Source organism: Sebastes fasciatus, chromosome 4 (genome assembly GCF_043250625.1).
Source record: "Sebastes fasciatus isolate fSebFas1 chromosome 4, fSebFas1.pri, whole genome shotgun sequence".
Classification (NCBI taxonomy): Eukaryota; Metazoa; Chordata; class Actinopteri; order Perciformes; family Sebastidae; genus Sebastes; species Sebastes fasciatus.
Window position 1 is genome coordinate 40,426,906 of NC_133798.1, and position 14,589 is coordinate 40,441,494.

The following is a 14,589-nucleotide window of genomic DNA, read 5'->3' on the forward strand; positions in this document are numbered from 1 at the left end:
GGAGTGTGTAGTAGGAGTGTGTGCAGTAGGAGTGTGTAGTAGGAGTGTGTGCAGTAGGAGTGTGTACAGTAGGAGTGTGTGCAGTAGGAGTGTGTAGTAGGAGTGTGTGCAGTAGGAGTGTGTACAGTAGGAGTGTGTAGTAGGAGTGTGTGCAGTAGGAGTGTGTAGTAGGAGTGTGTGCAGTAGGAGTGTGTACAGTGGGAGTGTGTGCAGTAGGAGTGTGTAGTAGGAGTGTGTACAGTAGGAGTGTGTACAGTAGGAGTGTGTAGTAGGAGTGTGTACAGTAGGAGTGTGTGTAGTAGGAGTGTGTGCAGTGTGTGCAGTAGGAGTGTGTAGTAGGAGTGTGTACAGTAGGAGTGTGTAGTAGGAGTGTGTACAGTAGGAGTGTGTGTAGTAGGAGTGTGTGCAGTGTGTGCAGTAGGAGTGTGTGCAGTAGGAGTGTGTGTAGTAGGAGTGTGTGCAGTAGGAGTGTGTGTAGTAGGAGTGTGTGCAGTGTGTGCAGTAGGAGTGTGTACAGTAGGAGTGTGTGTAGTAGGAGTGTGTGCAGTGTGTGCAGTAGGAGTGTGTACAGTAGGAGTGTGTAGTAGGAGTGTGTACAGTAGGAGTGTGTACAGTAGGAGTGTGTAGTAGGAGTGTGTACAGTAGGAGTGTGTACAGTAGGAGTGTGTAGTAGGAGTGTGTGCAGTAGGAGTGTGTACAGTAGGAGTGTGTAGTAGGAGTGTGTACAGTAGGAGTGTGTGCAGTAGGAGTGTGTGCAGTAGGAGTGTGTGCAGTAGGAGTGTGTACAGTAGGAGTGTGTAGTAGGAGTGTGTACAGTAGGAGTGTGTGCAGTAGGAGTGTGAAGTAGGAGTGTGTGTAGTAGGAGTGTGTAGTAGGAGTGTGCAGTAGGAGTGTGAAGTAGGAGTGTGCAGTAGGAGTGTGAAGTAGGAGTGTGTGTAGTAGGAGTGTGTACAGTAGGAGTGTGAAGTAGGAGTGTGTGCAGTAGGAGTGTGTGCAGTAGGAGTGTGTGGAGTAGGAGTGTGTACAGTAGGAGTGTGTACAGTAGGAGTGTGTGCAGTAGGAGTGTGTACAGTAGGAGTGTGTACAGTAGGAGTGTGTACAGTAGGAGTGTGAAGTAGGAGTGTGTACAGTAGGAGTGTGTACAGTAGGAGTGTGTACAGTAGGAGTGTGAAGTAGGAGTGTGTACAGTAGGAGTGTGTACAGTAGGAGTGTGTGCAGTAGGAGTGTGTGCAGTAGGAGTGTGTACAGTAGGAGTGTGTAGTAGGAGTGTGTACAGTAGGAGTGTGTACAGTAGGAGTGTGTGCAGTAGGAGTGTGTGTAGTAGGAGTGTGTAGTAGGAGTGTGCAGTAGGAGTGTGAAGTAGGAGTGTGCAGTAGGAGTGTGAAGTAGGAGTGTGTGTAGTAGGAGTGTGTACAGTAGGAGTGTGAAGTAGGAGTGTGTGCAGTAGGAGTGTGTGCAGTAGGAGTGTGTGGAGTAGGAGTGTGTACAGTAGGAGTGTGTACAGTAGGAGTGTGTGCAGTAGGAGTGTGTACAGTAGGAGTGTGTACAGTAGGAGTGTGAAGTAGGAGTGTGTACAGTAGGAGTGTGTACAGTAGGAGTGTGTACAGTAGGAGTGTGTACAGTAGGAGTGTGAAGTAGGAGTGTGTACAGTAGGAGTGTGTACAGTAGGAGTGTGTACAGTAGGAGTGTGTACAGTAGGAGTGTGAAGTAGGAGTGTGTGCAGTAGGAGTGTGTACAGTAGGAGTGTGTACAGTAGGAGTGTGAAGTAGGTGTGTGTGCAGTAGGAGTGTGTGTAGTAGGAGTGTGTACAGTAGGAGTGTGAAGTAGGAGTGTGTGCAGTAGGAGTGTGTGTAGTAGGAGTGTGTACAGTAGGAGTGTGAAGTAGGAGTGTGTGCAGTAGGAGTGTGAAGTAGGAGTGTGTGTAGTAGGAGTGTGTAGTAGGAGTGTGCAGTAGGAGTGTGAAGTAGGAGTGTGCAGTAGGAGTGTGAAGTAGGAGTGTGCAGTAGGAGTGTGAAGTAGGAGTGTGCAGTAGGAGTGTGAAGTAGGAGTGTGTGTAGTAGGAGTGTGTAGTAGGAGTGTGCAGTAGGAGTGTGAAGTAGGAGTGTGTGTAGTAGGAGTGTGCAGTAGGAGTGTGCAGTAGGAGTGTGCAGTAGGAGTGTGCAGTAGGAGTGTGAAGTAGGAGTGTGCAGTAGGAGTGTGAAGTAGGAGTGTGCAGTAGGAGTGTGAAGTAGGAGTGTGTGTAGTAGGAGTGTGTAGTAGGAGTGTGCAGTAGGAGTGTGAAGTAGGAGTGTGTGTAGTAGGAGTGTGTACAGTAGGAGTGTGAAGTAGGAGTGTGTAGTAGGAGTGTGCAGTAGGAGTGTGAAGTAGGAGTGTGCAGTAGGAGTGTGAAGTAGGAGTGTGTGTAGTAGGAGTGTGTACAGTAGGAGTGTGTGCAGTCTGTTCGGGTGTCATTCTTCAGTCGGAGTCAACTCTGTGATAATGAGTTCATTTGGAAACACACTCTGCGGGCTGCCGTGTGCATGTGTGTGTGCATGTGTGCATATTTGCACACGTGGATATATCTACTGTTTTTCACACTACATTGTATGCGTGTGTGTTTTTTGGTATGTGCACACCTGAAGATGTGTGTGTGCGTGTGTGTGTGTGTGTGAATATGTCAGGTTGCCGCAGGAGACCAATTAGCTGGAGCATCAGTGAGGAGGTGAGCATGCACACACACACACACACACACCTGTGTGTGGCCCTATTCCACCAGCTCATCACACACAGACAGCATTGCTCTGCTCATAATAGAACCATCCTGACACTCACAGTACATTGACCATATGGAATAATGACTTCACTGTGTCAAACTGTCACACTTGAGTCGCCGGCGTGCGTTATTTCAACCAGGTGTTACTAACTTGACCAACTTCTGTGTATTATGGGATATCTTACTGCTGCTGAATGGTTGTCGCGTCCAATATGTACTTTACATTCCTCCGCTCCAACCTGCACGCCTTGTTGTTCCTACGCAGCAGAGAGCGATTCGGTCCCAACTTTGAGGTATCGTGCACCGACGCAATCAGGTGAGAGTGAAAAAGCAGATCACAGCCAATAAAGCAGCCGGGCCTCTTCATGTATAATTCAGATCTTTTATGGCGGGCTATGCACCCAAATGGCCGTGCTAAAGGAAGACTAAGGCCATTTCCAGCCAGAGAAAAGCCCTTTTAAAAGCTAATCCCTGTGCCAGAGTCCTGCTCCTTTTACTGCTCCTCTTTAATGAATAGGTGTCCAATAAGGCCTTTTATTGTCTTAGCATATGTTGCTTTTATTAGGGCAAAATAATTAGGTTGTGCGGATCACTTCGGAAGTCCTCTCGCAAGATAAAAATGAGATAGTTTCACAGTCGTTGCGCAAGTCCTTCTGACTCCTCGTCGTTTTCCCCTTGGATGCCTTGTGTCCTAGCTCCCTCACCTCCTCCTCTCCTTCGTTTCCTTCTCCGCTGTCCTCGTCCATCCTCTCTCATCTTTATGTCCTCGTCCTCCTCCTCCTCCTCTACCTCTGGTCCTTTGCATTCCCTCCACCTCGTTCCTCACTTCCTCTTCTATTGTTCCCTCCAACATGCAGGCATTAAATGTATGCAGCGATGTCGCATTGGACTGCACATTTACACACACACACGCACACACACACACACACACACACACACACACATACACACACACACACACACACACACACACACACACAACAGAAGAACAATCACGGTGTGACAGGAGGCCGTTGATGACTGACACTCAGTTGATCTTATCTGTGTAAAGGGAGGCAAAGGGAGGTAAAGGGAGGTTAAGGGAGGCAAAGGGAGGCAAAGGGAGGCAAAGGGAGGTAAAGGGAGGGCCGCAGAGAGAAAGAGAGGGAATAGTGCGGGGGGGGCTTTGTGTTGTGTTCCTGTCACTCCTACATAGTTTATTCCTCTGCTCCTTTCTCTCTCTGCCTCCTCATCTCTACTACATCACTCTGCTGGCTTCTAGAGAAAGAAAGCGTGTCAACGGGGCTCATCTGTGATCCGGGCCTCCAGGGAAACAGATCCATTTACCTCCAAGAGGTCCTACTATGACCGTTTACCCACGAGACCTCGGCTACAGTGGGCCCGGTGCTGTAAGTTATGAGGCCGGAGGGGGATGGGGCTGCAGGGGAAAAGGGATCTGCAGAGGGTTGATGGAAAAGAGCAGGGCCGAGGAAGGAGCGGGGGGCGAGGCTGACAGACGGAGAGAGATTGAACGGGCATGATGAAGGAACGGAAAGAGAAGGAGGGAGGGAGGGAGGGAGGAGGCTGGTCCTTCCATCCTGTCCTTAATGCCCCTCAGGGGAGCACACTGCCCGTAGGTGAGTATTAGCCATCCGCCTGTGGGCTAATGGAGGGTATGAAATAGAGTTTAGTACATCCAGATGACCAGGGGTAGACTAATCACCGTGATGAGGAGAGCTGCTCCTTCTCTGGGGATCTAAACAAGCTCTCAGTCACATTATGGACACGGCTCCCACTCCAATAATACATTCTGTGTGTTGGGTGTGTGGAAGTGAATCATTATTTCATCGTGCTAGCACTGAAACAGGACCGAGTGTCTGTACCGCGGACCGCGGACCGCGTTCGGTCAGTCGGTGTTCCACTAATATTCAGAGGTCATGTCTGTAATGTGAAATCCAGCAGTTCATGTCCACCAGGTCCAGCGAGGACACTAGAGGACGCGCTGCTCCACTCAACTGGTTGTTCAAGCGATGGCGGTCCCTCTCGTGGAATGCACCTGATTGGTCCCTGGTTCTCTGCTCGCCGTTTCAAACAGGAAACAACATGGCGGCCTGCTCGTCTAAACAATCCACCAACATCTCCTTCTGAAGAGATTTGAAGCCGGAAACCGGCGATGCCACTGCTGAATCTGGTTTCATTTTAGAACTAGATCTCCTAGTTTCACAGCTTGGTCCACGGACGCGTTGCGCTGGACGGGCTCAACTCGCCGCAACACTCCCACCGTGCACCGGGCGACTGCTTCTGCTGCTTCCCACAGGAAATGAATGGAAGGTTGAGACGCCATCCGTCACCAGATCTGGTGGAAATGCGCCGATAGAGGAGCACTCGCGCCGATGACACGCCCCCCTGTTAACGTAAACAAAGGACTGTTCCCACCTTTTTATTTTGAAAGAGCAACGGCCAATGAGGAAACGCCAACACTCGGCCGACCAATCGTGTAACTTCATCACTGTGACAAGTGACAGACGTCTGCGTTTGTAGGGCTGGCTCTCTGCGGTCCGGCACCTTTACTCTCGTACGTCTACTGTGACCTTTGGCCTCCCTCAGTCAGGGTGACAGAGGTCGCGGCGGAGTGACGGCGGTGAGTGTCAGGCTACTTTCTGAGGTGTTTGAGGTGCTAATCTCCTCTCCTCTTGGTCGAGCGGACAAGCTGAATGGAGGGACAGCTTGTTTATCTGAGGGGACCACGTTACCCAGGATTCCCTCTACAGCTGGGCCAGGCACGCTCAGCTGAGCCGTCGGCTCGCAGAGGTTACCGCGGCTGAGGGCGAAGACACACATTCGCACATGGACTGCACACACACACTGAGGACGTTTTCATTTCAATGGTTATTTATTAAATGTAAAATATCTTTAGCACAGATTAAAAATCAGACACCTCCATCTATTTGAAACATCACAGGCTGAAAAAAAAACATTCCTGAAACAGAATCACAATCCTTCTGAAATCCCACTTTCAGGATAACGAGTCCACAAGGCCGGGCAGAGGGCTGAGGCAAAAACTGCACCCCTCCTGATCCCTTCAGTGCACGGGGCTACGAGCCAGGAAAGACTCTCCTAATGCTGTAGCCTTGTTGCATTGGGTTGTAGAAAATCAGGTTTATTCATCCAGTAGAATTCAGATATTTTACCACCTACAGATGAGAAAACATCTGTAGGATCAAGTAGGGCTTGTTTCCCCTATAGAACTCCACAGTGGGGACTTCAAATCACAGGATGCCGCTTGTCTGTCATCGACAGATTAACAAACTTCAAGCAGGCTACGAAAAATGATTTTTAAAAACAATCTAATATTTGGTTCCAACCTAAAGTGTTTCCTCGACCTGCTGCGTATCCAGAGACATATACAACATCTAGCAGTATATAGCTCTAGTAGTATATAACAGTATGTAGCTGGTCTCCTCTCCGCTCTGCCTCAACCCTCGCTGCTGTATACAGATGTGACACAGATGTTGAGCAGAAACACAGACGGACAGGCAAAGGAAGAGAACCACCCACAGGAGTAAGAAACAGGAAGACTCTACACACACTGTCCAACAGAGGATACTGCCTGACAATATTATCAACTCATTTATTTGAAACCTTTTTTATTTGTAATCTTTTCTTTTTTCTACTTTTTTTAAATGATTCTTTTGTTTTTCAGCACATGCCATATGAGAATTTGGGGATTATAAAAGTACCTGAAAGAATTGCTAGGTTTTCAGCATGCATAGCTGTTTGTATTTACAGATTGTGTATGTACAGGGATGGGCCAAAAACAGACTGCTCTACAGTACTGGGTTTATTTACATCCAGGTCAGAGGGAGAGGTCAGTGTCATAACTACAGATGTGTGGGGGGGGAAGGGTCACATGCACGGGGTCAGAGGAAGCTCATACGGCCGAGTACAACTTGGATGATGAAGACACAGAACGCAACATTACTGTTAATTCAACAACATCACATCTCCCACACATCCCCTCTTTGCTTTAGAATACGCTCAATAAGGACTTTATTATTGCGTAACACTATAGAAGGACATTTCTATTGCGAGTCCGTGAGGTCCACGGGTATTGAGTCGATACTGAGATTGGAAGACTTGGATCTGATCCCAGAGCGGTTCCAGAGCCGTAGTAGTGGATCCCAGGCTGAGTGCAGCTCTCTGCTGCTTATTGCAGGTGTTCTGGGTGTGTAGATAGAAGCAGATAGAAACAGAAGACCTGGCTGCTCCTTCGGCTCCTTCGGCTCCTTCGGCTCCTTCGGCTCCTTTGGTTTATCGTATTGCTGTGATGCACTGATTTTATTTTATAGCATAGAGGATTTCAGATTTAGGGTTGTTTATATATATATATATATACGTATATATATATATACGTATATATATATATATATATATATATATATATATATAGATAGATAGCAGAGCTGTTTGTCTTTTGGGTTGTTTTGTTGAGCTGTCCCATCTTCTATATGTTATATATATATAGAGATATATATATATATATATCTCTATATATATATATGTATATATATGTATATATATATATAGCAGAGCTGTTTTGTCTTTTGGGGAATGTTCAAGCAAAGTCTCAAGTAATTTAAAACAAGTCTTGGTCAAGTCTCAAGTCTTCATTGGAGTCTTTCAGGTCTCTGAATGCTCTGAATGACATAAATATAAATCTGATTTTACATAGCTGAGAGCAAGTCTCCTCAATGCAGTTTATTAGATCTTTTAAAGCATAATAAGAAAGTTATAAATGTCTGTAGGTGGATCCATGTGACTGGCTTATTGCACAGCAATAGGCAGGGCAACCCAACAATCATACATTTAATCACAACCATTAACCAAAAGGACTTCTCTTACTACAGAAGCATTTCAGAAACCTGCAACACGTCTTATTATTACTGTGTTCAGTCACAACTGTTCACGTTGTTGTTGTCAAGTCTCTCGTCAAGTCAAAGTGTCCGGCTCCGGGTGGTAGAGAACAACTCTAGAACTGTACACAGAAAGGTAATGATTCACATTGAGTTGCAGAAGATAAAAAGACACCCAGCAAAGATCCTTCGGTTTGTAGACGGCTAAATGTACAGGCGTAATCTACGGTTTCACGTGGGGTTCTTAATGGCTGTAACACCACAGATGTGTATGATGTGCACCGGGTCGGTGACGTTTCCTCTCCTGTAGATTGTCCCAAATGTTTATTTGCGTTGTGTTTGTCGTGCTCGTGTGCAGGCGCGTGCTCGTGTTCAGGCATGCACATATGAATACTGTGATGTCTAATTGTGTGATGTGAGTGTATTGAGTTTGTTGCACACCCCCTCTTGTTCTCTCTCTCACTACCTCACACACACCTTTTACCTCCTATCTGCAGACACACACACACACACACACACACACACACACACACACACACACACACACACACACACAGTGATAGATGGCTGTGGTGGGTGGTTGAGCATGTTAATGCCTAATCTCATCAGCCTTATCTTCTCCAGAGGTCACAGGGTCAAGTGGTGAGGGGGATGAGCTAAACAGCAGTAAGATAGCACATAGCTGGACACAGACAGTCGATGCACGGCTAGCTGGACTGTTAGTGCAGAGGAAATACTGAATTATGAAGTCAGCCACATGAATCTGGATTATGAAAGTGAAAGGTTTTTTTTATCAATATTTCAACTTGCAGCAGGACAAGTTAGCAAACTAACTGGTCCCAAACTGCTTTGAAAGTCAGCCAAGTTCAAGGGGGGCGTCAGCGAGTCAGCGTAAATCTTCAGTGGAGTTTAAAAGGCATTTAGCTTTCAGACGAGCTCGATCAGATGCCCTAAGCGAGGGAGATGAGTTAAACTGAGCGTGTGTGAACCTGCAACTCGGAGACACTGCTTGGCATTTGTCTGTCTTTGATTTGGCGACATGTGATGAGGATGAAGTTATCGCCCCACTGGCAGGTGAGACAGACAGCGGCGCACAGAGAGATGCTGCCGTTTCATCTGCTGTTTACCAGCTCTCTCATCACATGCACTTCAAACACACTCAATCTGCTGCTGCCACGTTACACACCAGGCCTCCTCATGGAGGAACTCTACTGAGAGCTTAGAGGGGGTTGTGTGGAACTGTTTGGAACTGTGTGTGTGTGTGTGTGTGTGTGTGTTGATGAGAAAGCTATTTCTTGGAATCTGGTTGTCGTTCATTGCATTTGCATTTCTGTGCATATGTTGTACTTGCATGTGAGATGCTTTAGACCTCGATGGATGTGTGTTTGTCTCACAGCTGCTTTAGGAAGCTGTTCACACAGTTGGCATGTGATGTGTATGTGTGTACTGTGATGGGGTTTGTCTCACTGTGTGCCAGTGCTCTGTGCTAAACATTAGTCCTCGGCCTCCACATCAGTGTTCCCTCTCACTCTCTCTGCCCCCCCATCTCGCTCTCGCCGCCTCTCATTGGGAGATAAAGAGGCGAGCCATTTCATGTGTCCGTATAGAAGTCGTCTCCAGCTCCCGGAGTTTGCAGGGAAGCTGTCACAGCAGCTTTTAGCCCGAGCCGCAACATGAAAGATCCCTCTTTGAGCAGCTGGGTTATGTGTGTAATTCTCTCTGACGTGTTTATTCTGCTGCAGTTTACACTTTCATTTTCAAATGTCACACAAATCGCCCTCGTCTGAGAATATCCCTGCTAATTACTGCCTGATGGGACAGGCTGTATTAGAGAACTTAGCAGGCTGCGTCCAAACACTGTTTCACTTCTGCAGTGCGTCTCGGCTCCAGAAGACACCAAGCAGAGTCCATGTCGGGGGGGAGACTGGAGTGATATTCAGATTTAAACAAAATAAATGAGAGAGGACTTACAGAGAAAGAGCCTTGTGGCGTGTGTGTGTGTGTGTGTGTGTGAGAGAGTGTGTGTGTGTGTGTGTGTGTGTGTGTGTGTGTGAGACTATCTATAACCAACAGCTTCTGATTTGAACACGTCGGTACAGAATTGTACTTGCATCATTTCCAATACTTCTTCTCAACTTTGAAAGCCTGGCTGAACCCGTACACACATCATGTGAAAATATACATATTCATATATATATGAACGTTACAGGCATTAAAAGCTGCTCGCTCACACCGTCCATAAAAGCTGTGGTTTCCCTGGTGTCATCTTCATGTTCTCCACTGTGAGTCTGTACATCTGGAGCGTTCTCATGGTCCCGTATAGCCAGAGGTCCTGTACACACCGGTAGAGAAATAAATAAATAAATATATGTATATAAATATATGTACAGTAAGGGGGATGCTGTTCCCGTGGTAACACGACCCCGTCATCATGGGCTGCAGGGACAGCGTGTGGAGTCTTTTTTTGTTTCCTGTTGACACTCAGTCCTGCTGTCTCTTTTTCTGTGTGTCTCTCAGAGGACAGAGCGATGCTCGTCCTCTCTCTTTTCCTCTGGACAGGACACGTCCTAACGTCTGAGTCAGTAAATGGGCTCTCTGTATGTTGTCTCCTCCCGCAGGCTGATGCCATCTCGTTGTTTCACGAGTTGCTCGCTGAACTCGTGTCTCTTTCTGTGTGTTTGTCTGTCCACAGCAACAGGGGGCGGCCACCGTGGTGTATTGCGCCGTGGCTCCGGAGCTGGAGGGGCTGGGCGGCATGTACTTCAACAACTGCTTCCGCTGCCTGCCGTCCGTCCAGGCGCAGGACCAGGGCAACGCTGCCAGCCTGTGGGAGCTGAGCGAGCGCCTGGTCGCAGAGAGATCCGCGGGCATACAGGCCCTCTGATGGACAGAGGAGGAGGAGGAGGAGGAGGAGGAGGACTAGCCAAACAGGAATCAAAGAGGAAGGACGGTGGGTCACGGTGATGTCCAGTTGAATAAAAGGTAACTGACTGCACAATACAAGAGAGCTGCCAAACCACGGAAGTCCATCTGGATATGTCACGTCACTACGGGGCTAAAAACACACTACACATACGGTACAGGAGGGGGTGGGGGGGTCATATACACTCAGTTGTGTTCAGCTCTGCTCTGGTAGTTTACAATGGGAGGTTTCTTCTTTCTCTGTTGGTCTCTGTTTTATAACTCTCTCAAGTCTTCTCTGTTTCACGACTGTCAATTTCAAAGAGCCAAGAAGCAAATGACCAATACGGGGTTAATAATAAATAACACTCTCTCGTGTGCATCTGTCTCCAGCAGTCGTGCACGACATGGCAAATATTGTGTCTTCCCAATTCAATCCAGGATCGTCTTGTTTAGTTCTACGTAGATGTTTCCTACGGAGGTACAGAGAGCGTTGTGCTAAATCTGTTTGGGTACAGAAGAAATAAGGAGTAATGGTTTATAAACACACTAGAGGTATGAATCTTATGGCTATATACATTATTATGCAATAATTGTATTTCTTATCAATGTCCCTATGTGTTTTCTGTACAATATTTACAATATCCTGATTTCTGGGCATATGTGTTTTCTGTACAATATTTACAATATCCTGATTTCTGGGCATGTGCTAAAGGGGGGTGGACATCATATTAGTGTTTCTGTTTGCTATTTAACTCAACCTACGTATTGATAATAATAATAATCTATACTCTGGTATTGTGGGATGATCCGGGTCCATTTGAATAGCAAATACAGGATCTTTGATGTTTCTTCCTTTGTTGTTGGAGTAGAAGAATGTGATTTCAGTCTCCTGTTATTATCTGAACTTCTTATCATTGTTTGAATGTTGAGCTCTGGCGTTGGGTTGGCGTTGGGTTGGCGTTGGGTTGGCGTTGGGTTGGCGGTGGATCGGTTGCCCTGAAGTCGCTGTTGGGACGCTTTTGAGACATTGTGCTTTATGGCAGTCGGGGTGCCGTAGGTTGCTCTTGAAACATCAGCATTCCAGTGTCATGATATCTGTAAGAGAAACAAAGGAGAAAAAACATTTAATAAAAAACCTGTTTTACAGTAACGTGTGTGTGAAAGCATTTGAGACACAAAGTGGAAGTCCGTTCGCTCTGAGGCCATTAGGGGGAGATATTAGATCTGAGTCTAAGTACAGTAAGACTGTTCCTGAGAAGGGAAATAAAACATTATACTATTATTATTATTATTATTATTATTATAATTATAATTATTATTATTATTATTATTATTATTTTATTAGATATATTATTATTATTATTATTATTATTATAATTATTATTATTATTATTATTATTATTTTATTATATATATATTATTATTATTATTATTTTATTATTATTATTATTATTATCATACAGTGTGTCTGATGATACATTTAATAAAAAAAGAAGCTTCTCTCTCTATGCTTTGTTCACATGCTTTTTGTCAGACCCGTTTGCAAAGGACGGATCAACCGATTCCACAGACGACCTGCACCACGAACGGATCAACATATAGTCTCACTCCTCCGATCGGAAAGCAGCAGAATAAACTCAGGGCTTCTTTTACCATCTCTTCTCCTCTGTTTATTGTCTCTCTCCTGTCTCAGACACACTCACACATTAACATGGTGTTCCTTTACTGTACACCACAAACTGATACGGTGTCCTGTCCTGTCATAATCTGTACTGCAGCCGGAGTACAGGTGTCTTATCACTGTCCTTTCACAGCGCAGGACACACCTGGAGCAGATACACAACACACACACTCTGCAGACGCAGACGCTGTCTCGTATGAACCGGCGAGGAGCTGAGTGAGAAACCAAGCAGATTGTGTAAAGCTGTCCAGCTGCAGTACGGAGCTGTGACCCCTGAAGAGAATCACATTCATCTGTTGCATACGGAGGGATTCTGCTATAGCCATACAAAATATGAATAACCAGCAGTGTTAACTACACCACCGTTACAATATTAACAATATGAATAACCAGCAGTGTTAACTACACCACCACTACAATATTAACAATATGAATAACCAGCAGTGTTAACTACACCACCACTACAATATTAACAATATGAATAACCAGCAGTGTTAGCTACACCACCACTACAATATTAACAATATGAATAACCAGCAGTGTTAGCTACACCACCACTACAATATTAACAATATGAATAACCAGCAGTGTTAACTACACCACCACTACAATATTAACAATATGAATAACCAGCAGTGTTAACTACACCACCGCTACAATATTAACAATATGAATAACCAGCAGTGTTAACTACACCACCGTTACAATATTAACAATATGAATAACCAGCAGTGTTAACTACACCACCACTACAATATTAACAATATGAATAACCAGCAGTGTTAGCTACACCACCGTTACAATATTAACAATATGAATAACCAGCAGTGTTAGCTACACCACCGTTACAATATTAACAATATGAATAACCAGCAGTGTTAACTACACCACCACTACAATATTAACAATATGAATAACCAGCAGTGTTAGCTACACCACCGCTACAATATTAACAATATGAATAACCAGCAGTGTTAACTACACCACCACTACAATATTAACAATATGAATAACCAGCAGTGTTAGCTACACCACCGCTACAATATTAACAATATGAATAACCAGCAGTGTTAGCTACACCACCGCTACAATATTAACAATATGAATAACCAGCAGTGTTAACTACACCACCACTACAATATTAACAATATGAATAACCAGCAGTGTTAGCTACACCACCACTACAATATTAACAATATGAATAACCAGCAGTGTTAACTACACCACCGTTACAATATTAACAATATGAATAACCAGCAGTGTTAACTACACCACCGTTACAATATTAACAATATGAATAACCAGCAGTGTTAGCTACACCACCACTACAATATTAACAATATGAATAACCAGCAGTGTTAACTACACCACCACTACAATATTAACAATATGAATAACCAGCAGTGTTAGCTACACCGCCTCTACAATATTAACAATATGAATAACCAGCAGTGTTAACTACACCACCTCTACAATATTAACAATATGAATAACCAGCAGTGTTAACTACACCACCTCTACAATATTAACAATATGAATAACCAGCAGTGTTAACTACACCACCACTACAATATTAACAATATGAATAACCAGCAGTGTTAGCTACACCACCGTTACAATATTAACAATATGAATAACCAGCAGTGTTAGCTACACCACCTCTACAATATTAACAATATGAATAACCAGCAGTGTTAACTACACCACCGCTACAATATTAACAATATGAATAACCAGCAGTGTTAACTACACCACCACTACAATATTAACAATATGAATAACCAGCAGTGTTAACTACACCACCGTTACAATATTAACAATATGAATAACCAGCAGTGTTAGCTACACCACCTCTACAATATTAACAATATGAATAACCAGCAGTGTTAGCTACACCACCGCTACAATATTAACAATATGAATAACCAGCAGTGTTAGCTACACCACCGCTACAATATTAACAATATGAATAACCAGCAGTGTTAGCTACACCACCGCTACAATATTAACAATATGAATAACCAGCAGTGTTAGCTACACCACCACTACAATATTAACAATATGAATAACCAGCAGTGTTAGCTACACCACCACTACAATATTAACAATATGAATAACCAGCAGTGTTAACTACACCACCGTTACAATATTAACAATATGAATAACCAGCAGTGTTAACTACACCACCGTTACAATATTAACAATATGAATAACCAGCAGTGTTAACTACACCACCGCTACAATATTAACAATATGAATAACCAGCAGTGTTAACTACACCACCACTACAATATTAACAATATGAATAACCAGCAGTGTTAACTACACCACCGTTACAATATTAACAATATGAATAACCA

General features: G+C 44.7%; 2 protein-coding genes and 1 long non-coding RNA gene across 4 annotated transcripts in view; 1 reads left to right on the forward strand and 2 right to left on the reverse strand.

The window, feature by feature from the left end:
• Nucleotides 1–11,203, forward strand: part of wwox (WW domain containing oxidoreductase) — a 130,535-nt gene extending 119,332 nt beyond the window's left edge. For both annotated transcript variants that reach the window (XM_074634277.1, XM_074634278.1), the window contains one exon: nt 10,337–11,203. In XM_074634277.1, the coding sequence (XP_074490378.1) occupies nt 10,337–10,528 (192 nt within the window). In that variant the 3' untranslated portion in view covers nt 10,529–11,203. The remainder of the gene's footprint in view (nt 1–10,336) is intronic.
• On the reverse strand, nt 9,346–10,341 carry LOC141767031 (uncharacterized). The gene is made up of 2 exons (XR_012593746.1): nt 10,067–10,341; nt 9,346–9,976 (listed from the first exon to the last, which is right to left on the reverse strand). It is a non-coding gene; the product is annotated as an uncharacterized LOC141767031 (long non-coding RNA).
• Nucleotides 11,204–11,209: 6 nt separating the features above from the next.
• LOC141767002 (transcription factor Maf-like) overlaps nt 11,210–14,589 on the reverse strand; it is a 75,479-nt gene continuing 72,099 nt past the window's right edge. The window contains exon 3 of the mRNA XM_074634269.1: nt 11,210–11,643. The gene's annotated coding sequence lies outside the window, so the exon portion shown is untranslated. The remainder of the gene's footprint in view (nt 11,644–14,589) is intronic.